The 26,678-nt window shown below is 44.0% G+C and overlaps 1 protein-coding gene across 2 annotated transcripts in view; it reads left to right on the plus strand.

Annotated features, from left to right (window-relative positions):
* Window positions 1-26,678, plus strand: part of ZBBX (zinc finger B-box domain containing) — a 440,192-nt gene that overhangs the window by 38,923 nt on the left and 374,591 nt on the right. For both annotated transcript variants that reach the window (XM_069213223.1, XM_069213224.1), the window contains exon 4: window positions 9,974-10,067. In XM_069213223.1, coding sequence (XP_069069324.1) covers window positions 9,974-10,067 — 94 coding nt within the window. The remainder of the gene's footprint in view (window positions 1-9,973; window positions 10,068-26,678) is intronic.

Consider the following 26,678-nt stretch of genomic DNA (forward strand, 5'->3'; position numbering starts at 1 on the left):
AGTTTTTTAACATTTTGTATTGATAATTATAAATCTATAAAATGTTTTTTGGAGTTTATAAAAAGTAGGAATTGGATAAAAAACGTTTCCCTCATTATTTAAAAACTTGGAGTTAGTATTTAAGGGTTGAAATGCTAGGGGCATTCTAACATTTTACAGCTTATTGTTTACTCATTGGAACTGTTTGAAAGTAAATTATTAATTGGGATGGATGGAAGTCCACCAGAAGTAATATAGTCCAAAACATTTTAGGTCCAGTCAAAGTAAATTAAACTTGAGCTCAACCCTTCGTAGCTATAGCACGAAGCAGACAGTTATAACTCAAAAAAAATGTGTAAAGCATTACAAAGTACCAAAATAGTTAAAAAGTCAAAGACACAATACAATAAAAATAACACACCAATTTATAAAAACTGTGTTCATTTTAATGAGCAAAAGGACACCAAAATGACAAAATCCTTTCAGGAGAACCAGGGCTATCATTTTTTTAAACCGTTAGGTGAAAAAAGCTCTAAGAAAAGTGCCCAGTGTAAGGCAATTGATGCATTAGACCAGAACCAATTTGCAGTTTTAGGTTGACTATAATGGAGCCTGGGATGGATACACTAAGTGTATTAGTCCCGGTGAAAGTATGGCAGACAAAAACTCATAAACATTTTACTTCAGAAAGTGACTTTATTGACGGTAACCATTGAAATTCTTTTTAAGTCACAATGCAGAAATGGACTTAAGTCAATTTCTTATGAGAAAAATCCTCCACAACCGGGACACTGTGTTTTGCTTCACTAATGATCGAGCTGAAACACTCATGCACTGACAAAAATCTCTGGAATGCGCTTCTTAGTCCAAAGAAGACATTTATTATTTAACTACGCAAGGTTACTAAAAGGAGATCAGCTTGTTGAAAGCACACGTTTAAAAATGGTCACAGCAATAATGTACAAATGATTCTCTGCTGCAATATACACAGCAAATATATGTATCTATATTATAAGGCAAAGCAAATAATGAATTAAAAAGTATGCCTCACCATGAGGCAAGGGCAAAACTCCTTCATCTATTTCCCATCAGCATCAAATTGCCAGATCCCAGAATCGATTGAGGAGAGAGAGATCAATTATCCTCACGGGTAGGATGACGCACTCCAGCGTCCTGGATGCACCTGAGATCTGCTCTGTCCCCTGGTCCATGTGGTCTCGGCTTCTTATACTTTAAACAAACAAGAGAGGAAAATTCCAGGCTTCCCTTTCCCTACAGAAGTTTAATTATTCAAAAAATGCTGATTGCTTTCGGCTAGCTTTGAAAATAATATGTTGGGATGTGGCCACAATCCCAAGGTGCCAACCCACAACAAGGCCGTTCCCTGCTGTCTGAGTACATTCTTGTCAACCAAAGCCCTTGGTGGGAAAAAGTACAAAAACAAGACAAAATACACATTGTACAACGCTGAAAATCATTTGCAGCTTTTAATGTGGCAGTGAAGCTAAGGCTAAGTTGAATACAAAATGGAGTCTGTAACTGGTGACCACTAATGTTATGGTGGACAACTAAGCCAGGTGCAAAGTGGTGCAACACAAAGTCAGTGGTCAAACACACATATCACTACACACTGCCATGGAACCAAAGGCATAATACTTAAAGAAAGTTGGTCCTGCTGGCTCTCTGGAGCTTTGGTTATTTCTCACGAAAAATGTTCTAAGTCCCAATGAAAAATGGGAGTTTGGTTTTTTTTTCTGAGGTGCAGGGACCTTTGAGTGGGATGTCGGTAAAATCCAATCTGATGCCTTAGAACTGCCTGTCAGACACTTTTCCAACTGGTCCTTATGAAGCTCTGAAGGATAACTTTTCATAAGTTTTGGAGCTTTCTTCTGGTGCCAAGCCAACCACAGGGGTATGCTTATAAGGCCTCCAGGACCTATGGGGAGGTACTTAAAGACTCCAGGCAAAGGCCAACAGCAGGGTCCAGTCTAGGTCCAGTCACTACTGGGCGTCTGGGCACTTCAGAGAAATGACCAGTTGCAGCTTGTGGTGTCCCTGTAGCCACACAGTATGTCAGCCAACTAACCTTTAGAGTCCACTTAGTTGACTTTGGTAAACGGGGGAGGCGGTCCAGCCCTTGAGGTTACCTCAGAGGTCTCAGAGGTCTCAGAAATCAGGTGCAGTCCCTTTTTTGTTCTTCCGCAGGTCCAGAATGTGCTTCAAGGATGGTGCCTTGGGATGCTTAACACCATCTAGTGTGTTTGGGCGGCAACAATCCCACAGTGGACTTTAATTCCCAAAATCCAAGATGGGGAAACCCTTCTCTCCTTGTGTAGAGCCTGGGTGCCCACTCATAGGTGTGGCCAGGGTAATGAGGAGTCCCCTTCTCACTCAAAACTGGTTCTGGGGTTGGCTTGATTTTGGGGGCAAAGTATGGTCCTTTCTAGGTGCCATCTAATATTTACTTGTGATAGGGCAGCCCATTGGACGTTAATCAGGTTCCAGGATACACCCCACCTCCTGTTTCTTCCAGGAGAAGAAAACACCTCCCACCTCCCAGGCGATTGTCCCTGCTCTGGAAGCAGTTTTCACACCTCAGCAAGGTCAAGCACTTGATAATGTAGATTTGACTACAGGAGCTTGAAGCTGGAAAAAAGGGTAACTTTCTGAATGTTACTTTTTCTAAATACTTATTAAAACTCCAATGTCACCATTAAATTGAGTTTTTGATAAATATTAAAAAGAATGGTTGAATTATTTTTCTAGATGGTCCCAAACCCAAGATACAGTATTCATATTTTAATCTATACTCTAGATAGAACAGCCAGGACCTTCCACAGAAAAAATATTTATTGGGGACTTGTTATGACAGGGACAGGGTTACATTAAATTACTACATAGCCCATTTTAAATACTATGGGCCTGATTACAACTTTGGAGGAGGTGTTAATCCGTCCCAAAAGTGACGGTAAAGTGACGGATATACCACCAGCCGTATTACGAGTTCCATAGGATATAATGGACTCGTAATACGGCTGGTGGTATATCCGTCACTTTACCGTCACTTTTGGGACGGATTAACACCTCCTCCAAAGTTGTAATCAGGCCCCATATACCCTAACTTGGAGGTTACAAGGCCTACATAAGAGTGGCTATGTTTAAAAGGAAGATTTGTCTCCTGTCAAAAGGTGATTTATTTGACAGGTCAGGCTTCAGGTTTAAACTGTCAGCAGTAAGTGCTGCACTCAGCCAGTGGCATTTAACTATCCATGCCTTGGGTAATAAGAAACTTTAATAAGTAAATCAGGCCCAGAACATTTCTATGTGTTTTAGGGGTCAACACACATAGATGTGGCACTGAAGAGCAGTGCCTCGTGGCAAGAGTCTAAAAAACAGCAATAAAATTTAGCAAAAATAGGTTTGACCATGCAAAAAGGGGCATTTATCACAGGAACTAATTTTTTAATAAAAAAAAAGTCAGTTGTGCATAAGTAAGTATAAGCCTCTCAAATAAACTTTTTATTGTTTTGCTTTCCAAGTAGTATTATAAAAATGTAAAACAAATCATGAATTTGTAGGATCATAGAATGTGTAGAGTTTTCTTTTGGCCTTATGATAATGCCCTAATTTATTAAGAAATACCATAAATTCAGTCACAGTTAATAGTTTGTTTCCATGAACAATAGTTTATAAGATCCTTCACTTTAATTATTGCTACATTAATCTGAATTGAATGTTTGCCTATGAAGTTACAGGTAATTCATTTAAAACGTCGCAGGTAATCACTAGGAAAAAAAATATTGTGGGTATTTAGAACCAATTTAATACCATTAATATTTGTTCAACATTCTCCACCCCACAAGGTTTACTTAGCATAACATTTAAATACTCGATATTTGGTTCAGTCTCATCGACAAAGATCAATTATAATTAGTACTAGAAAATGGCAATTGGTTTATTGTTTCCTTATCATCTTTCAATTAATTCTGTTTCATCGTAAAGTACGACCAACTTATGTTTTCTCTAACTGTTTTAGGCATCTCCCTTTGTATTTAATGGCTGCCAATTTAGCATACTCCCATTGTCATTACCAAACATGCAGGTGTAGTTTCTGTTGCCAACATGAGCGACCTGCATTGCTTCTTCCTTTAAATAGAAGTGCCTCAACTTAACTACCAGTGCTGCAGTCCAAGAGCTTTCTTTTGTGTGCCTTGACACTGGTGTTGCTGGGCTCAAGCTTGCAGCCTTCTCGCGTCTCCTTGATTTCATCACTAGCTTTGTGTTCTCTATTGAATTCTTTCCCAATTCATCCTCATTTAATGCATTACGAGGTCTGTGCTGAAAGCCTTAATTCTTATCCTCATCTTTTTCCAAGTGATATTCATCATACAATTGTTAGTATCAGCTAATTAGCATCTCCCTATTCAAGACTATGTTGACTACTTGGCAGTAACATAGGCATTTCTTTCTCACACATTAATTATTTGAAAATAACAAAATATTTGTATTGATATGTATGGACATTGTTTTTAGGTCGAGCATAGCAGCGCGCAAGCACTGCTTTTCAGCCTGTTGTAATCTATTCTGTGGGCTTTAACCAAGCCCATCACCTTCATTAGTTCCTGAGCCTGCTTTTCAAAAATCCCTTGATGTTGTTGGTAAATGCTTTACGCATATCCCACCTTGACGCAGGTTTATTACTGCCTTGGAGACTGACCCTGTTACATGGATTATTGCACAATTGGCGAGACAGCTTTGTGTCGGCGCACTGTTTTTTCTTTTGCCTTGCCACTTCGTTAATGGCGGTATATTGTTCCTTCGTCTTCCTTGGTTTCAGATATCTTGCTGTTTCTTTGTGATGTCTTCGGGGCCTTTTATTTATTTATTTATTTTGCAGTTTTATGTAGTGCAAACTTGACACGAAAGTATTGGAGCACCTTTTTTCCTAGTTTTATATAGAGCATACAAGATACAAAGGTTATTACAGTGCTTTGCATGAGAACTGGTTACATTACACAAGAACACATTTGTTTTTGGTAGCAAGGGGAGATTAAGTGATTTGCCCAGAATGACAGAATGTTGAGCCAGCGCGGAGACTTGAACCCTGTTCCCCAGCTCCAAAGTCGGCAGTTCTGACTCTTTCACCACATACTCTCTCCTAGGGCTCTTTGGCTTGTGCGTGTTGGGGCAGTCTGGGAATAACTCGTTTTTTTAATATAGTGCTTGGTAATACAGGTGCTGCCATTTCATAGCGCTGCAAAGCAGGTGTCATTCTTAACAAAATAACTATTATTCATTTGCAGTTAAGCTGTCTCTTCTGTTATTCTCTTTTGTTTAGAGGTATTGCCAATGTAGATTAATAATTCCTTTAGAAGTTTAACACACAGAAATATATGGCTGCCCCCTTTGCTCCTAACTCTTTTGACCCCCTCATTCTCTGGGTTAAATGCCATGAAGGTGCCTCTTTGTGGCTTGTTTGGTGCTATAAAAGTTAGGGTAAACACACTCGTAAGGGTTGCATCTCTAGGATATCACTGCCAGTCTGTAAGAATGAGGTTAAAATGCTGCCAAGATGACGGCCTTGCTGTGGCATCTCTTCTGCAGCGACCGCCCTAGGAAGGTTGCTGTGACACCTGGCATGCATCCACTACGCTACATACCAAAACACATAGGTAAAAGACATTGGCCCTCATTAAAATTTCGGCGGCCTTTTCGTAAGACTGCCGAAAGACCGCCCTATTATGACTGATTTCGGAATGCCGCCCAAAATTGGGCGGAATTCTGACACCAGTCGTGCTGGCCGTGAAGAGGCAGTTCCTCTACCGGCACTGCAACGCCAAAAGGACTCCACACGCCGTATTACGACCCGTAATATGGTGTGGCGGAGTCCTGATGGTGGGGACCCGTCCACTCCCGGACGACCTCCTCAACGGACGAGGTAAGTGGATCGTCTAGGGGGGGTAAAGGGTGTGTGTGTTATTGTGCGAGTGTGTGTGAATGTCGTGAATGCAGGGGAGGAGGGGGTGTTTGTGGGTGCGCGTTTGCGTGTGTGAGTCATTGTGGATGGGGTGAAGGGGGTGTGTGAGGGTTAGTGGATTGAGGGTACAGGGTGCGTGTGTGTAAGTGGATTGGGGGGTGAGTGCCTGTATGCGGTGCAGGAGGTAGAGGAGGTGTGAATGTATGTATGCGCTAGGGGAGGGGGGAGTGGGTAGTGAATGTATGTATGTATGTGCTGGAGGGGTAAGGGGGAGGGAATGCATGAGTGCAGTGTTTTTGTATGTATGTTAGTTTGAGTGGGGGTGTATGACATGAGTGCATGGGTGAGTGGGGGTGTGTTAGTATGTGGGTGCATGTGTGTGGGTGTGTGGACATGTGTGTGTGGGAGTAACCCGGCGACAGGAATGCAGATTTCTGCCGCCAGGATACAAGACCACCAGCTTTTCCTGGTGGTGTGACTGTCAGAAAATGCTGGCAGTCTTCTGCCTCATAATACCGCTATCGATATTACACCTTATGTCGGAGGTGCTCACCTCTAGCCGGTACGCCGCGGAAAAGTGGTGGGACAGGGGAGTATTGGCAGTTTGGCTTAGGCCAAACCGCCAAACTTGTAATCTGGTGGTCTTCACCGACGGCCCGTCGGCAGTGTGACCGCCACCGCGGCCCTGGCAGTCTTCGGATCGCCGGGGTCGTAATGAGGGCCATTGTAATGTACAACACCAATAGCTCTAACTCTCACATTGCAAGACCTATTGCTCTGCAAATGCTTGTTTGATTTTGATGGTGCATCACGCTTTGAGCACTACTTTTTCTCACTTTGGATATTGCGTGGAGTGAAACACATTTTTTAACTGTTGCTGCATCACGGGCACATGATTCATGTAACAGGCTTCCTTTTTAACTTTAACTAACAATATTTTATTATGCTTCTGTTAGTGAATGTATTGTTAGGAGTCAAGAATTCACCTCTATCAGCTAAAACTGTCCTCAGGATGGTCTCAGGGACTGAGGACATCAGAGACTAAATGGTGACGGTGGTTTAACTTCTTCTTTATGAAAGTGATTTGAGGGGCTACATCCTCATGCCGCTGCCTTCAGCTAAAGGACTGATACATTGTATACTTAGCATACATTGCTTCATGATCTATTATTCTTAATTTACTTTATTCATACCGGATTAATGTATGGTTGTTTTCATGTTATGTACCCCATGTTTTGTTTTGTATCTTCATCTTTAATGTTATGTAACTTTATTTATAATAAATATTTTTCACGTACGCCTGTCAGCTTTCCTTTTTTGATGAGCTCTACTTTTACAGTACTCTTGTTCAGCAGTATGAACTGTAGGGTTGAATACTAATGCCACCCACTGGGGGCATCAAAATGCCTAATTGATTACTATTTGTTTAGTAAACGATCCCCTTGCCTGCCCTTTAACTAAGCCGTTCCCGATCATTCCCAGCATAGCAACACGGTTAGAGATGCTACCAATTCCTCTGTATTTTTAGGAGGGGGTGGCACACTTTGGAATAGACCTTCTAAAACCCCAGCACGTCAATATTAATTTTATAAGTCAAATTCACACTTCTTTACTGGCCTGCACCCAAAAGGAAGAAAGTAGCCTATAATAATGCAAACAGGCTAAGCATTGCTTCAGTATTTTGAGAGTACAGCTTCACTTTTCTCAACCAGCCATCATGTTGTTCTTCTAACAGATGACAAAATGGAGTAACATTTCGTTCTTTATTCTGTTCTGATCTCTCAAATCCTATAATAACTCTTGCTATAAATCGTATTATTACCATCATTTTCCCTTGTCTTGATTTCTACTTTCTCTATCTTAGTTCAATGCCATAGTTATTTTTCTGTGTTACTATCTCACTTTCTCAGTGTCTTAACAATGCCCGATTTTCTAACTGTCTTTTGAATGAGAACTTCTTTATCAGAACACTTCGCTCCCATTGTACAGACATTGATATTGTCGAATGAATGAATGACACAAAGGTGGCAGGATGGGTCCATCCTTCGTAATTCACAAGGTGAAAACCTTTGGATAGAAAATGCTACTTATCTCTTTTGTAACTGTTGAAATTCTATACACCTTTATCTCAAAATATTAGTCTGTATTGGTGCCTAAAGAATATCATGGTGACCGAACACCTGTAGAATTTCAAAGACCTGATCTAACTCCATTGCTTGAGTTTTGGACGTTCTAACATTTTTGAGACTAGAAAATTACAATATTGTACTACATAAGGACACAGGAAGTGAATTACTGCTAATAATTGTAAGGTCTTTAAATGTATACTTGTCTCCCAGAGATAGTAGTTGTCTGAGTATTTTCAGATTGTATATTTTACCCCTTTGTGGGTAGTTAGTTGATGCCTCATCTGTTAAATGTGTGGAGTCTTCATCATCAGGATGTCAAAATACAATAGCATGTGCTACGCTTTTTATTGTCACTATGCATAAAATGTTGAACATCTTATCTTTTCCTTTCACTCCCATGACTGTAAGCATGGAAGCAGAAAAAAGGAACAACTTCCCATTTTTTTTAAACAGATCATTGTATTCCTTGTAATATGTTTTCCATCCTACCGCTCCAATTAATGTGAACCCTCCATATATATCTGTGCATTAGATCTCCAATCCAATAGGAGAACTCTGGGATACTTTTTAAATACTCAGCCAGCATTTGTTGCCCTCATATTGCAGTCTTTCTTTAATTCTGCATCTTACATCATGTTCTGGACATATTGTTAAAAGCTGGAATACATATTTTAGCAATTGTAGTTTTGTTAAGGTTTAATATCTGTTACTCCAGTGCTTTTATATACTGTCTTGAAATAAAGCATTAAGGTCTGATTATGAGTTTTGGAGTCAGACAAGCCAACTGCAAACTTGCGGGGAAGAGGTGGCCATCAACCTGGCTGCCTCAGCCCCCTCTATATCACGATGTTCCCACCGAGCTGCCCGGCAAGAACATCGTATTTCAATGTTCCTGCCAGTCAGCCCGGTGGGAACAGTGCTATGGAATAGGTCTCTGCTCCCTTAAGGGAGCCGAGGCCAATACAGAAGCACCACAGCACCCTCGGAATGTGCAGAAGCACCCTCAGAATATGTGCTGTCTGCAAATCAGACAGTGCTCATTCTGACGGTGCTGGCAGGGGGCCCCTGCACTGCCCACGCCATGCGCATAGGCTGTGCTGGGGCCCCCTGCACAAACTTTCCGCCAGCCTTTTCATGGTGGGGACTTCGCCATGGAAAGGCTGTCGGAAAGGGAACTCGTGCTTAGCAGAGCGGTGCTGAACTCAACGCTGCTGTGGGTAAGCACGAGTCAGACCACCAACAGCCCATGGGGAACCAGGTTCCTGGAGGGGACGGCGGTCCCCTGGTGGTTCGACTGCCACGATTGTAACGTGGCAGTTGGACCACCTGGAGTGCGGCGGTTCTACTGCCACCGCAAGGCAGGTGGTCTCAAGACCGCCAACGTCTTAATGAGGCCCTTGGCTTGTATAAAAAACAAAGTTATATTTTTAATCAAACTGGTTGTGTCACAATATCTAAATGTTTCTTAAGGCCTTTTTGACCCTTCTTCCAAATCATTTTCATACTGAATCAGCACACCTGGGTCCATCTGCTCAATGCTTACAAAGTTATAAATCCAAATGATAAATGAAAGAATATGAACAGATAAAAATGAATATAAGTGTGTGTGTGTTTGTGTATAGCTGTGTTGCCAAAGTGCCTTATTTCCAGTTTAAAAGCTGACAAGTTGAGACATGGTGATCCTGTGGATTCCCAAAGCTGTTTATTCAAACATACTTATTAAACATGCCCTGCAAATGTAAGCTTGTATGTGTGGTCTAATGTGATATATTGTGTGTTCCCATTATATTGATGCAATATAGATATCAATGTTGTTTTCTTCAATTCCAGTGAAGTCATGTGACGTACAGAAATAATTTAATACAATGCCATTTCAATGTATTTATAGATACTCAAGTGGCTATCGATGGAAGTCTGGGCAAGCAGGTAGCCTGAACTATGCAGGCCAGGGTTCGCTTCAAAATAAAGAAAATTCTCTGAAGGTGAGAAGCAAAATGGTTGGTGAATATAGTGGTATTAATTCGCATAATTTTATGTTTTATTTATTTGCATTTTGGTCAACCTGAAATAGTAAAAACACCAGACAACCATGGAGAGCTACATGTAGTGAAAACATATAGTTAATATGCTAAAATCTAGCAGACACATGAAGTCTGCCAACGATTGAGGGTTAGAATTTGTCCCATTTCAGCATATTACCAGTAATCTATTGAATCACCTGGTTACCATTGTGGAAATTCTCAAATAGCAGAAATAGTCTCATGCTTATCTATGTTGGCCTGTGTGAAGGGTCAAATTATACATTCACACTTTATACACTTTAGATAGCTTTCTGTTGCTCTTTGAATGGTCCAGTGGCGGAAAGGGCACAAGTACATTCCTTCATGCCCAGATGCTATCTTTCTTAACCAGGTGACTTTCAAAATATATCATAGAAATTCTCCAGTGTATGCCCGATCCAGACACCCTTTATGGGTCAGGGTCAAATGTCCCTTTTCAGTCTTTATAAATAACTTTGCTTTGGTAGGCGGTGTACACTGCAAAAACCTGGGAAACAGTGGAGGGGACCCTTCTCAGGTGAGATTACTTTTAAGCCACCAGTCCTTCCCGGAGCCCATTGAAAAAGACAAGATAGATGTCAGAACCACTCCAGCCTGCCCCAGTTCCTCCCATGCAGTATAGCTCTTTCCAGTTCCCTAAGAGGGATATTGCACTCTAGGCAATGCTTGTTCCTTAACAAGGGTGTGGGGTGAAAGGTCTGTTTAAATAGGGATTCCCTTTCCAAGACTCTCCCCTCTGATCCCTACTCCTAAAGCTATTGGATTTTCTCAGGAACTAGCTCTTTAGCTCAAAGCAGAGTAATGATATTGGATAGATCTCATCTGTGGATGGAGCAGGGAAGTTTCTGTCTATGCCCCTTTCTTAACAGGGAACTCTGCTCCTTTGTGATGCCATTTTGTGTATGGGGAAATACAAACATCAACCGGTCTATAATCCAGGAGATACTTATCAGTGGCAAGTTTATCAGGCATTGTTCATGTCTGTGCCCCCTCCCACCTGACACCCCGACACTCATTCAGGGCAGACCCCTGTCACTCTAAAATGCAAGTCAGTGTTATTCATGGAAGATCAAACTTTATGTTCAACCATAAAGGAAAACTGCTGGAGAGGAAAGAACGTTGATAAACCCAAATTAGCCTTCTTTCAACCAGTCTTGGACAGTATCTGATTATAATAGTTCCTGAAATCATTGTATGTCCAGTTTCAGTAGGTGGGGGGAAAGATACCAACAGTCATATGGGCCTATTCACAAAGGTAAATGTACACATGATTAGATTTACACATGTAAATGTACTCATACACTTTGTAGTAATTTTACTACTTTTTCCTATTCACCATTTAAGAGTATAAATGCGCTACAAAGTTTAGACTTGCATGTCTCCAAACCCCTGAAAGAGTTGGTTAAGCCAAGTGTGCGAGCGTAATGTTGCACCTAGCAACTTTCCCCATGTAGGCGTAGTTCTCCACTTTAGATTTTTTTTTAGTAAAAATACTTGTATGTTCAATGTTAATTTAAATTTATTTTATGTCGTTATTTTTAATGTATAACAAAAATGCTAGAGAAAACATTTACTTACTTAACTTAAAAATATTATACCAAATTAAAATTATTTTTAATGTTTACTTATAAAGCAAATGCTGCATAAAGCAAAATGTTCATATTTATGTATTGAACATACAAAAAGTATATTTTTAAAAAGGCAACATATTGTAATTTGACAATGGAGTTCAATTGTAAATTGCTGTCTCGATTATTTTCTCTGAGTGTGTGTTCCAGTAGGTCACCATATGGTGATGGACGTACTCCAGGTCTGTACTGGGGTACATTTTCTACTGGTTTGAGCCCTCTTTGGCATTAGTAACTTTGAAGTTCATTTTGGGATTAGCAATGGACTGACTCTTTTGTGGGTGCATGTCACCCCTGTCCTAAACCCCACCTTACCCTTCTATAAACCCCTCCTACTTAGTAGTAAATGTTCCCTATTTTCCAGGACGCCTCAGCCCCTCCCACATTTACCGCTTAATATTGAACTTACATGTGTGAGGATCTCCTCACAGAAAACATAGGGAGGTGGATATTTCCAGCTGTAAGTTGTAAATTCCAATTTATAATTAGTAATACTACTGTAGTAATCTTTTGTAGTACAAAATGCAGTTTGTGTATCAGGCCCATACTGTTTAAATCACCATGCACAGTGGGTTATATCTGGGCGGTTAGGGTTAAGGTGGTGTCCAGTGGATGCCAGTGATAGGTATTAGGGTGCCTAGAAAAAGGCTAATAACTGTCAGAAGGAAGGCAACCACTCACTACCAGTCCTTCTGTGGTAATCGCATCAATGCTCGCAGGACAGTAATAAGGATGATTGTGAAATCCATAGGTTCCCGCCTATGTGCTTGTGATGGAACCTCATTGAAGACAGTCAAAGCACTGAGCCCTCATTGTTGGTTTGATACCCTTCCACGTGCTTCTTTATCTCTCTAGTTATCTTCCTTGTTCTTAAGTTTCTTTTCTTCGGGCTCTTGGTTTCTTATTTGTCAAGGAATAGGGTATCCTTGCTCCTTAAAAAAAAAAGTCACTCCCAGCCAGCTGTTGAAATGCAGCTACTAAATAAACAACTTCCTATTCCTCTGAGGTAAGTGGTGAATGCAGCCTAACCCACTTCTGCACAATTTTGGAGTAGCTAGCCCTTACACATTGTTTTGTTACCCCTTTGTTGAACATGTCTCCCTTAGTTCTCTGTGTAGATTTTAGCCGTTTTTCAGCCAGACCTTAAGTGTGGTAGAGCAACTGATATAGATTCCCAGCAGGTCCCAACTTCATGCTCTGGAACTGAAAGTGGTAGGCTTCATCATTAATCTCTAGATTTTCTTGAATAGTCTTCTTGAAATTCTCATAGATTGTGGCACCATCAACACTCATAGCTTGATATGGCTTTTGCATGGCACCTGTAAGAAATGATGTCACATTATACCATCATTGTTCAAAGGGCTAAGCCACATTTATGGCAGCTTTTGAAGACTGAAAAAAATAGTCTGTCATTGTGGAGAGGGAATATTTCTGTAATTGTCAAATTTTAGGATGAATGCAAAAGAGGCTGTCATCACTTCCCTCAGCTGCATAATTACCTCCTGATGTTTATCAGGGGCAGAAAATTGTCTGGCTCCATCAAGCCATAGGGCGTGATGGAATGGCTACTGTTCTGCCTTAGCTTAGAGTTGTTGGTGTGAGTTTTCAGATTTTACAGTATGTACATTTTTGAACTGGAGATCTGTTTAGTGAGGATTTTGCCTTCGCAGATGAGCAGGTACTCTGCCTGTTTGAAGAATACTCTCTTTGGACTTTACTGAGCTTACAGTGGACAGTTATACCTACAGTGCTGAATGTGGAGGACAAGGACGTGACTCGTAGCATCTCATTGCATATTGTGAGGAGGCAGTAAATCAATGTTACTAAATTTCTAGTAGAATTGTGTTCCTAGGCCATCATCCCCTGGAAACCCTTACCATACCCTTCAGTATAGTTATTAGTCCCTGTTTCATACTATCTTCATTGTTTCACAAAGTAATTTGTCAGGCAGTTTAATTTGCATTACACTAGAAAGTGGTTTATCTGAATCTTATCTTCGTGGGAGCAGATGTTGTATACATTTCTATAATAGTTCTTAAACCTGTAAGCAATAAAAAACTTGTTCGGTGGTGATGTTACCCTTGTCTAACAAGAGTTTGTGTATGTGGCCAGACCACTTCTCTTTGCTTGTCATCATAACCATGGTCCTTCCTGGTTTGTCCCTGTCTTTAGGAATTCAAATGTTATGTCTATTTCAGTGATGCTTGCATAGTGTACATCTGTTATCGCCACATCTTGTTTTCAAAGAGTCATGAGCTGTACCTCTCCCTGTGCAGCTACATTGGAGTTGATCATAGTCACCAGGATATATAAACATCCCACAAGAGGGAGCAGTTTGTGCTCCAGTGACTGAACAATACCTACATCTGTGGGCAGATATAACATTTGTATTCCTCTGAAAAAGTGCCTCTTTTTACTTGACCACCCTCATTTCATACTCACTGGGATTGCTGTTTTTTTCTAATTTGCTCAGTGGAACAGTACTGTCCAGGCCTCAGAGCATGTTCTTGGCACCCTAAAACTTGGTGCCATGGCCTATTCCCCAATTGAATTGTACGCACCTTTTCAGTAAGTCAAAGATTATGGTACATGAAAATACATCAATGAGATGGATAATTCAGTGTCATTCATGGACTGCAGCAGTTATTGTGCTGTCCACTAGAGTGGGAAAGAAAACATGGCTCCAAGCCTACCTGTATAGCCTGACTCCCACAGCTTCTAATCCTAGAAGTGAACCTGACAAAATAACTCTTTTTGACAAGAAAGAACTCCACTTTTAAATACTGAAGTAGCCAACCCTAGGTAGCCCTCATATCCCATAAGATAGGGTGTCTTGCATTTAAAAGTGGTACATGTAATAACTTAATGTTGCGTTGTACCTATAGTGAGTAGTCCCCAAAAGTAATTTTCACTGAGAATGGCTGTAGCTATCCTAAGAGTAAAAACTCAGTTAGAATGAAATCATAACCCTTGTGTCTCTAGTTTGGGACCAACTACTGAAACCACACAATTTTTATAAAAATCCAATTCAATGGTGAAGTTGAATTGTAATAAATATTTAAGAAAAGTGACTTTTGAAAAGATAAACTTTACTGGCCTGAGCCTCCAGCAGGCTAATTTGTATTAGCCTACTGGCAGATGGCCCTATGACTGCTTCCCCTTAATGAGGTGTGATACTTGCTCCCACAGCAGGAACAATGGATTAGGCCTGGTCACAGCAGGGCCTCAATGTGAGGAATATCATAGGTATATCACAGATATCAGCTCAGGAAGGTTGACTGTAAATGGGCCTGGAACTTCATTAACTTGAAAGGCACCAGAATGAAGTTCTGCCCATTAATTGTTAAGGGTAAATGGAGACCTGGCATCAGAGAAGCCTTTTTTCCATAGGCCCTATCTGGCCTGTATGGCACCAGCCCACTGATTGAGGGAACTGGTCTCAGAAACTGATTGGTGTAGCTGCGGAGGAGGCAACTTCTAGTTTCCCTAAACACACCTCTGGCTGTCACACAAGCTCCCCTCAGGGGTAGAAAGGTACTGCCATTTTGGATTTGCATTGGCAGAGTGCAGCATGGGATAGTTGGCAGTATGGCACACAGGCTGTGCAGCATAAATGGGACAGTTTGCCCTTCTGATGTTTCCCCTCATTGGTTAGGGAAAGTCCAGGAGTCACCCCCACCTACTGAATAGTGTATCCTACAAACGAAGCACCTTAATCCACACCTCATCAGAACACTCTCTGAACCTGCAGACAAAAATGTTGAGTACTGGACCTGCTGTTTGGAACCAGCTGAAAGAAGCTTTTCCCTGAAGTGCCCAGGTGACCAATAGCAGCTGTGATTGGACTGAACTCTGCTGATGGCCTCTACTGGAGTGCATTTAGTGCTGTCCTTGAGGTCCAGGATGCCTTAGAAGTGACCAAGAGGAGCTGCTCTAGAAACTCAGAAAGGTTGGGACTTCTAAGATCTCCTCATAGTCAAGGGGACTTATAGCAATGGTGTCCACCTTTAAAGTGACTTCATTGGATACAGCTTCATGCTTGCACTGCTGGAAGAGTTTGTGTCCCATAAAAAAGCTAGGTCCGAAGGTAGAAATCTTGACTGGGTTAAGGCCCCAAAAGTATCTTTCCGACACAATGACTTTGTAATCCATGACATTTGAATTTCTCCTATTGGGAGTTTTTCCCTCCAAAACTAATGGCTTCAGAGGGACTTTGTGCAGCAGCACCCAGCTGTGAGAGTACTTCAGAGGCTACAGTCTGCAACCTTGCCCCGCTGGAGGATTTCAACTTCCATTTCAGAAACTAAGGACTTGAAGTATTTATAGGTGGACTTCCTGTTTCTCTGCCATGGTCAAGATGGCGGTTATTTATAAAGCATTGGCAGGAACCACCATATGGCAGTTCCAGTCAGTGCTTTTGGAGTTTGGTGTAGGGCTCTGTCAACACAACGGACCCTTCCCCCAAACTGTTTACATTTTATTTTCAAAGATAAAATTGCAAAGCAGGATTTTCTTTTTGAAAATACAAAGGATAATGCCCCCTTGCCCTTGGCAGGGGGAATTTTTTGTTTCTTTACAGTCCCTTATCACTAGGTGTTTGCCTGGCAGTAAAAAAAAAAAAAAGTGGCTCTGTGTTTGCCCATCCTAAACATATCCCCATTTCTTTGATGACCCTTACTCTATCAAAACATTGGAGAAGTTTGGCCACTGCAATGACGAAGTAGACACCACTGTGGCCAACCTTGAGTTCCGCCCACATATGAATCGGGTAGGTGGACCACTATATTGGCAGGGGGAACACTGCCGCCATCGCAATGAAGTTCCCTCTCTGCCAATAAATCAGGACCTAATTCAGAAGATAAAATCTTTGTCCGGGATGAACCCATGTGGTGTAGTCGACCTGTGCTTCATCTCGGTTGGCCTGAAACTACAGGCAGTGACTACTGATTAGTGCTTTACCTTTTCTTGGTACTTTTTGCCTTAAATGTTTGAAAAATGTTTTGGAATCACTTTATTCATTCAATTTTTCTATCTGTTTCTAAATTGGTTGTCGGATTTTTGTTATGTTGCGCTTTGATTTTTTTCAACAGTTGTGTTAGAGCTAAAAACTTTACACAGTTTCCTAAGTTAAGCATGGGGTTGATCTACGGCTTAAATTATTGAACCTTGTTTTGCATTAAGAGTTTTGTGACCTTATTCCTTCCGGTGAACTCCTATCCACCCCATTCAGTAACCCACTTTCTTACACCTCCAAGACATCTGAGAAGAGGTTGCTTGGCCCAACATTCATGAAAGCCAGACATCTTCTCTAGGTTATGATGTGAAAAAGGTATGTTTGTTGGCTAGAGTCTCTGCATTTTCAGTCCGCTACCAACTCATAGAACATAAAGCTTGTTGGGCCAAAATGGATCTGTTGGGGTGATCAGCCCCAGATGTGGACCTATTCATGTCGGGCTGTCAAACTATTTCGAAGTCATCCACCGTTCAATATTGCTCTCTCAAATAGTCTTTTCTGCAAGCATAGTATAAAAATTTGCATCAACATAATTTGGGTGGTAGACATGCAATAGCAGTTTTGAACACAAAATCTCACACCTGTGTCTCGCTTTAGTGAACATGACCGGGAAAACAAGGGAGGTAAGTTTAGAACAATTACAAAGGGCAGTGATCCAAACTGGACAGTTGGAAACACAAGAGGTATTCCCTTCTGGGGAGAATTGCCACCGTTACAATGTTCATACTCCCTAAGAGCCTTTACCTTTTCCAAATGCTCACCCTACACATTCCTAGGGATTATATAAAAGATATCCCATCACTTTGCTCCTTTTTCATCTAGCAAGGCAAAAAGGAGAGAATGACACAACACCACAGCTATCTAGTATGCAGCAGCCCACTGGTGCTTCTTATTCCACTGGACTAGGATGAAGACTGAAAAAGGCTGGTACTCTATTGATTATACTTTGACAGGAGTTTTCCTTTATGAAGTCTCCTGGCAGTTGAAAGCACAAATAACTCATACCCTATACATCTCACCAGGTACAAGGGCCACCTTATAGATCTGATACGGCGTGGTGGTCCACAATGGATTGACCTCATTTCCATCACCCTTCATATCTCTGTGTGGAAATACCAAGTTCACTCCCAGCCTCATTAGGCCAACATTTCAAAACTGATTAGAAAGTGGATGCAAGAATCTGAGAAACATGTTCGACCATGAAGAGATTAAGACCTTCGAGCAATTGAAAGGTGAATTTGATCTTTCCGAATTGGAGCATTACAGACATATGCAATTGCACCTTTGACTGCATGGCCCTAGAATTATTCAGGGAGCAAGTAGAAACCTGACACCATTTGAGAGATACTTGCTGACCAGTATATTGGCATGCTGCATCCAAATCCATAATATGTCTAACTGTAGGAGCCAAGGGGAAGGAGCCCTAATTCCAGCAGAACTACAAATCTCCCTGAATGAGAAACAAGGGATTGATACTCTTATTCGTACTGAACATTATGTCACTTACCCAGAAGGTGGGGAAGCAATTATATATATATAGCACTATACCCAGTCATGGCTGGAACGGACATGTCACCTGGGTGGAGAGGAATTTTGGAGGGGGTGTTGTCTAGAAGGAATCCTGCCTCATAATCTCTAGTCCAGCCACCTGATGCTGCCTTTTTGGGACTTAGGGGGTCATTCTGAGTTTGGCAGGCCCAATTGGCCGCTCCGCGGTCAGAAGACCGCGGGGGCCATTCTGACTTTCCCGCTGGGCCGGCGGGCGCCCGCCGGCCCAGCGGGAAAGGGCCTGCAACACTGAAGCCAGCTCCGAATGGAGCCGGCGGTGTTGCAGGTGTGCGACGGGTGCAGTTGCACCCGTCGCGCTTTTCACTGTCTGCTAAGCAGACAGTGAAAAGCATACTGGGGCCCTGTTAGGGGGCCCCAGGACACCCGTTCCCAGCATCCTTCACTGCCAGAAACAGGCTGGCGGGAAGGGGGTCGGAATCCCCATGGCGGTGCTGCTTGCAGCGCCGCCATGGAGGATTCGCCCAGCCGGGGCTAATCCGGCGGGAAACCGCTGGACCCGTTTTTCCGACCGCGGCTTTACAGCCGCCGTCGGAATGGGCAATGAAGCACCGCCAGCCTGTTGGCGGTGCTTCAGTCGTTCGTGGCCCTGGCGGTCGGAGACCGCCAGGGTCAGAATGACCCCCTAAGTGTTTACCACAAATGAAAAAAATAATGGCCTTGGTATTAGCTCGATGCTCGTTGGTGGTAATGTGGGCTGACAGGTTGAGGAGATTTTACTGCTTCATGGCGTGAAGGGTCAGCTCATATCCAACTTTCTACTGCACACAATTCTTTCATGCTTGGGCCTGCAGATACCCCTGTCAGAAAATAAATGGACTAAATGCTTATGGTGGATCCAGGAGGGGGAAACATTTTAGAAGATAGGTCAAGGCAGGTAGAAACATTATGCTAAGCAATGGGGGCAAATGTTGGAATTCTTTGGGCAGGAACTTAGAAAACTTTATTGCCCTAAGAGGTTTAGAGTTCTTAAAATACTAGACGACCCCAAGCTGGAGAGCTACTATTCAAAACTGTCAGAGGGTTGCAATAGACCTGTTCCCCAGGGACTCTGATCTTCAGACTCGGTCTTGTAATTGTGATGCAGTGTCTCTTTTTCAGAAAACTTAAAGGAGCCGTCAAGCACAACAAAGGAACTGAGTGCGTATTGGGGGTGGTAGTGTGAGTGGGGGGGGGGGTTATTGTTTCATGGTCTTTGAGGAAGCATGAGACCATGATTGGTTCTGTCCCCAAATTGTTATGGTTTGATATTTGACTTATATGCCAATAAAAACCCATGTACACTGAAAATCTTTGTTGGTTAACTGTTGAGGTACCTCTTGTCTGACACCTGTCTATCTTGCTCATCTTCTTTATGGTGAAGAACCCTTATAGTACAATTCTTAATGCAGGGGAAGTATATTGTACATTAAAAATGACATCCACCCATACTATTGGCAGGTCACACCAAGTTGGCATATTCATCCTTGGTCAAGAGTGTTTCTTCCAAAATTTTAAAATTTGTTTTTTTTTCTACATAACTTATTAAAGTACACAGTTGTCACAATTATGAGTTGAAGGGATTAGAATTCTATCATACATGGGCCATTTTTGCAGCATCGGTTTAGTGGGTGTGAGCGCAACTGACCCGATCTTACCATCTGGATAGGCCAGCCGTTATATTCACCTTAGTAACAGAGTATATTTGAAGTCTGGACCTATTTTCCTGACCCTGCAGTACCTTCTGCAATGGCACAAGTAGACACTATAATAATACGTGTACCAGACTATAGCCTCCCCTGCCCAGCCTTACTTTCTCTACTATCCTACCTCCTCCGCCAGCTCTGAAATGGTCCCCTACTCATATTTACCACCTGCTCAGAGTTGGCAGTAAATGTGGGTGATAAAACCCGATCTCCACTGTTATTTTCTATTCCATGGGGATAAACTAGTAATTGCACAGTAATGACAGGTGTTACAATGTGGTACCAAGTGATGGTTTACCACTTTGCCAGTACTGTGCAAATCCTAATTGTGGCAAGTGTCTTTTAATCAGGTTGATAACACTCCCATTCATGGACAGGAATTTACCCAACATAGAAATGTAATCGTATTAGATCGAGTAGCCTCATGTATAGTAGATCATAACAGTACAGTGTGGATAGACATGCTCTATTTAGAATTACACGTGGTTTTCTATATGTGTAACTGGTGCCATGCCCTGTGGAAAAGTCGCTAAGTTTTATTTTGGTGACTACAGCCTCAACACAACCAAACAAACTACTGATCCCAACAACCATTGTGCTGTGACCAAAGAAACAGTACAAACTTGTCTGTAAATTACTTGTGTGTTGCATCTTCTCTTGAGAAGGTGCCCAAAGCTCATACTACAGAGGGAAGCCAGCTCTGGGAGTAGTTGTGTCAGAATCAGAGGACAGTGCAATAGATCAGAGCAGTAGCAGCCAATAGGCAGCATGAATCAGAACCCCCACACGTGTCTAGTGATAAAGAAAATGTTTCTAATCTCAGAGGTGAAGGATCTGTATAATCACCAGTTGAGGAGCAGAGTCCATTCGGGGCTGCTGACCCACTGACCGATGTTGACAAGACATGTTCCAATTTCTCTCTCACTAGAATCGGCTGGCGAATGAGACCATCAGTACATAGTTCCATGTGGCCACTCCTGCTCCACTGTGGCAAACACGTCATTGTGGTTTGATAGTCTTTGTTCCAGTGAGAGGTCTATTTAGGAACTTTAGATATCTCCTCTTGAACAATCTAGAGATTGTAGTTTATTGCATCCATTTTGACACTTAAAGGCTTCTTTCCAGAAAGCCTATTGCTGTATGTTCACTAGAGGGGGAGATGACACATGGTTAGTGTTTCTTGCTCCAGCCATGACATCCTTAGACACAATGGTTGTGACCTAACCACGGATCTTGGACTCTTCCAAACTCTCTGCACTTTTTTACTTTGGGTGTGAACAACATTGGAGTGTGGAAAATAAGTCTTGGAGAAGGTTATGCCCAGATTTAGAGGTGTGACCAAGTTCTGTCTCAGTGAAAGTAGGATGAGGCCTAAGTGATACACAAATGGTCCCTTTTAGGTTTTTGTGAAAGGAGGGTGGTCCCAGTTTAAGAGGCTTCATCACTGGGCCAGCCAGGGGCAGAGATGTTAGACAGCCACCAGTGGAAAGGACCCTTAAACAATATTTATAGTTTCTAGCCAAGCCCTGGCCACTGGTTGCAGAAGCATGAGATGGCACGGTGAAGTGGGCATTCTTCAGAATCAGAAGTAGTATCAACTCAAAGCTCGGGGTTAACTGTGTGGGACTCTGTGGGTGCAATGTATTCTACGGGGTTATTTCATAGACACAAATGGTCTGAGTTACCAGCATTGTTGTCATTGATCATACCTCTATGCACATAATCATTAGAGAAAAGGGTCTGAATATGAAGTAGTGTGCAGGTAGGAAGCCCACCGTGAAGGGAAAATTAAATGATAGTCAAAGGATCAGGATGTGGACCAGTTACATAATTTCCCAGTCCAAGTTTATCATAAGTTCATTAATTTTATGTGCTGAAAACAATTGCATATTTTTCACATCTTCGTTGTAGGAATAATACCAGATCATTCTGATGGATACAACTACCTGTGGATTCCTCACCTAATGAATACTCCCATTGCGCCAGCATTCAACAGAAATCTTCTTCCTAGCTTCTGCACGTCGACGAGGACGTCACATTTGCCCACGCGACGCCGTCTGACGTCATACAGGCAATGAGAGGTCCTCGCCGACGTGCCGACATCAGTTCCCTTTTTTCCGTGCCATTCGAAACGGTTATCTTCGAGGGAGCTACTGTTGCTGTTCGACAGTTACAGTGTGTTTTTTGGCTGTGTTTTTTTCTCTGAGGTTACTATGTCTCAGAGAAAGTCCGGTTTTAAGCCCTGTCGTGAGTGTGGGGGCAAAATGTCAGTAACGGACCCACATTCTGACTGTTTGTGGTGTCTAAGTTCCTATCATGATGTTGGCAGGTGTGATTCATGTCCGCATATGAATCCGAAGGCCCTGAAGGAGCGTGAGGCCAAGCTTTTTATGGCGAAGTCGAAGAAAAAGGAGAAGAGACACCATCGAAAATCCTCGTCACCGAAGTCTCATCTGCGTCATCGGGACTCCCGGCGCCGTCGAGAATCACGGCGTCGGTCGAGTAAAGAGAGGTCTCGGTCGAGGTCGCCATCAACTCGGCGTCGGAAGACTTGGGAGGTCAGTCACTCCCCGTCTGTCGACGCCGTTGCCTTCTCCAGCCTCACCGACTTCGGGCCAACCGCCTTCCGTATTTGAGGTTCCACAGCCTCAAATGTTCTCTCCGACGTTGCAGACGTCGAGGCCGGCGTCGGTGTCGCCCTCGATCCAGGCACCCCAGTATCCGGCTTTTCCGGCCCCTGGAGCCGATAATACCGCATTTTTAAATGCAATGTTTTCCATCTTTCAGCAGATGGCTCCAGGTGGTGCACCGGCTGGGCCTTCCGGTCCTTTTGCTTTTAACATGGGTGCTCCGGCTCCGCTGCGACCAGCACCCTTTATGCCCTTTCTCCCCCTGGGGAACGTGGGCTCGGCGCCGGTGTCGGCTCCGGTGGCTCCAGAGACTTCGGCTCCGGAAGTTTCGACTCCAGCGGCTTCGGTGTTTCGGCCAGTGACGCCGTCTAGGCCTTCTGCGACTCCGAAGCAGTCTTCTCTCCTTCCGACTCCTGGTTTGGCGCCAAAGCTACCTGTGGCGCCTGTTGACCCGACGTCGGACGGATCCGGAGATCGGTGTCGTTCTTCGACATCTGCTGACGCCATGTCGACGCCGAGGATTGAGGAGAGGCTGCACTCGAGGAGACGTGCTCTCCGTCTCCTGGAAGAAAAGGAGTATTGGCAGAACCTGGAGGAAGGAGAGATTGAGGACTCTTGTGAGGGTCTTCATTGGCTGGACACGGCTAGTGGCCTTGATACTTCCCCTGAGTGGGACTTGTAATCTCTGGGGGAGTATACGGAAGAGGCGGCCACTTTTCATGCTGTTATAAGGAAGGCAGCTAACTTCTTGGAACTGCCTTTGCCGGTGACTGAGGCGAAGCAGAATCTGCTGACAGAGGTGTTGCATCTGGCCTCTACATCAGCAGAACCTCTCTTGCCGTTCAACGAGGCGCTGCTGGAACCTCTGAAGGAGGTCTGGAAGAAGCCGGTGTCTTCTTCGGCTGTCAATAGGTCTGTGGCCAGGAGGTATCGGGCTGCACCGGCTGACCCTGGCTTTCTTACCAGACACCCAACGCCTGAAAGCTTGGTGGTCCAGGCTTCCTGCTCGGCAAGGTCTGCGCCTGGGTCTTTTCCATCTGTGCCATCGGATAGAGACTCCAAGAAGATGGACATGCAATCCAAAAAGGTGTTCTTGTCATGTAGCATGGCATTAAAGTCCACCAATGCTACATGTATTTTAGGGAGGTACATTTATGCTCTGATGGACGAAATTACATCTACGCATACAGAGGTTCCTCAAGGGCTGTTGAATCTCGTGTCGGACGCTCAAGCTGCTGCAACCCAGATTATCCAATCTGGGTTGGATACAACTGACTCTGTGGCTAGAGCGATGGGCACTGCAGTAGTTACGAGAAGGCAGGCTTGGCTTCGTAACTCAGGGTTTTCATCAGATGTGCAGTCAACCCTGCTGGACCTCCCTTTTGATGGGGACAAGCTCTTTGGTGCCAAGGCAGATTCGGCCTTGGAGAGGTTTAAGGAGAGCAGGGCCACGGCCAAGTCGTTAGGATTGCAAGCCACTTCTTCTGCCTCCTCCAGATTTTTTAGGAGGTTTCGAGGATTTGGTCGTGGCTCATCCTCCTCCTCCTTTCGGGGGAAATTCCAGCAGCCTACCTCTTCTCTCTCCTATAGATCTTTTAGAGGGAGGGGTAGGGTCCGTACCAGAGGAGCCTCTCAGCAGCACTCCGCTTCTTCCTCTTCCTCTGGAGGGGTGCAGCAGGGGAAGCAGCCTTAGGCTTCCACCAATTCCCACTCACTCCTCTCCTGTAGGGAGAAGGTTACTGTATTTTCTTCACAAGTGGGAGGTCATCACATCAGACGTTTGGGTTACCAGCATTGTGAGAAAAGGCTACACCCTTCCCTTTCGGGAGTTTCTGCCCCCCATCTCGCCCCGCCCATCTTATTGTTCAGAAAAACACCTCCTGTTGCTAGAACAGGAGGTTCAAGTCCTCCTTTTAAAGGTCGCGGTGGAGTTGGTTCCAGAGCAGGAAAAGGGTCAAGGTTGTTATTCAAGGTACTTCCTGATTCCCAAGAAGGATGGTCGGTTGAGACCAACCCTGACCTGAGGATTTTGAATTGGTTCCTCAAACAGGAAAAGTTCAAGATGCTGACCCTAGCTCAGGTGCTTTTGGCGTTGAACAAGGGAGATTGGATGGTGTCTGTCGACTTGCAGGATGCTTATTTTCATATCCCGATACTCAAGTCGCACAGGAAGTATCTCCGGTTTGTGGTAGGGTCGCAGCACTATCAGTTTGCGGTCCTCCCGTTTGGTCTTACTTCAACACCTCGAGTCTTCACGAAGGTGATGTCGGTGGTTGCGGCAGAGCTCAGAAGGAGGGGGATAGCGGTATTCCCTTACCTGGACGACTGGTTGATCAAAGCCAAGTCCCCGGAGCTTGTGTCGCATCATCTGCAGTCGACAACCCAGTTGTTGTTCGACTTGGGCTTTTCGGTGAACGTGCCCAAATCTCACCTAGAGCCCTCTCAGCGCCTCCTGTTCATAGGGGCAGTACTGGATACAACATTGAATTGAGCCTTTCCTCCGCCTCAGCGGATGCAAGACATTCAGGCGTTGGTTCCAATGTTTCAAAGTGGAGCGGTCATTCCAGTCCTCAGGGTCCTACGTCTGCTCGGTCTGTTTGCCTCCTGCATACTGTTGGTCACGCATGCTCGCTGGCACATGAGGGCTCTTCAGTGGTGCCTCCGAAGGCAGTGGTCTCAACACAACGGAGATATCGAAGGTTCTGTCAAGGTCTCCAGAGACGCTGCCACGGATTTGAAGTGGTGGATTGCGGACGACAATCTTTCCCAGGGAAGGCCGTTCACGCAGCCTCCACCAGTGACCACGGTCATAACGGATGCTTCCACTCTAGGGTGGGGAGCTCATCTGGGGGACCTGGAGATCAAAGGGCTTTGGTCTCCAGAGGAACAGATGTTTCATATCAATCTGTTAGAGTTACGGGCTGTACGGCTGGCTCTCAAGGTCTTCCTCCCATCCCTTCGCGGTCAGTCGGTTCAGGTCCTGACGGACAATACTACCGCGATGTGGTATATAAACAAACAGGGAGGAGTGGGGTCGTACCTTCTCTGCAGAGAAGCTCTTCGACTATGGTCCTGGGCAAAGGACCATCAGATTTGCTTGGTAGCAAATCATCTGGCCGGAGTCTTGAATGTACGTGCGGACAATCTCAGTCGCCATTTCTCGGCCGACCACGCGTGACGTCTCCATCCAGATCAAGTCTGTTTAATCTTCCAGATGTGGGGGTTTCCTCGGATAGATCTGTTTGCCACCCGGGAGAACTCGCACTGCCCGTTATTCTGCAGCCTCCAGTATCCGGTGCAAGGAGCGTTGGGGGACGCGTTTCAAAGAACCTGGTGCGACCAGTTGCTTTACGCGTTTCCCCCATACCCTTGATTCCTCGAGTGTTGAGGAAGATTCGCCAAGACCGGGCCCAGGTAATCTCAATTGCTCCGGATTGGCCAAGGAGGGTGTGGTGTTCCGACCTTCTCCAACTCTCACTGTGCCCTCCGCTCCGTCTCCCTCTCAGGGCAGACCTCCTCTCGCAATCGCAGGGGCAGGTTTTACACCCCAACCTCCAGAGTCTGCACCTTCATGCCTGGAGATTGAGCGGGGCAACCTGAGTTCCTTTTCTCTCCCGCCTGATGTAGTGGATGTTATCTTAGCGGCCAGGCGACACTCCACTAAATCTATCTACGCTAATAGGTGGTCTAAATTTGTGGTATGGTGTGGAGAGAGACAGATTGATCCCTTACGTGCTCATTTGTCAGACGTTTTATCTTTTGCTTTGTCTTTAGCACAGAGGGGTTGTGCAGTGGCTACTGTTAAGGGTTACTTGTCTGCTTTGTCAGCCTTCATTTGTCTTCCAGACCAGCCTTCGTTATTTAAATCCCCTATAGTACTTAGATTCTTGAAGGGCCTTTTGAATAAATTTGCTCCAAATCCTTTTGTTATGCCTCAATGGGATTTGTCCTTGGTCCTAACTTTCCTTATGGGGTCCCCTTTTTAGCATGTGCATTCTTGCCCCTTAAGA

The sequence above is a fragment of the Pleurodeles waltl genome, chromosome 11, assembly GCF_031143425.1.
Source record: "Pleurodeles waltl isolate 20211129_DDA chromosome 11, aPleWal1.hap1.20221129, whole genome shotgun sequence".
NCBI lineage: Eukaryota > Metazoa > Chordata > Amphibia > Caudata > Salamandridae > Pleurodeles > Pleurodeles waltl.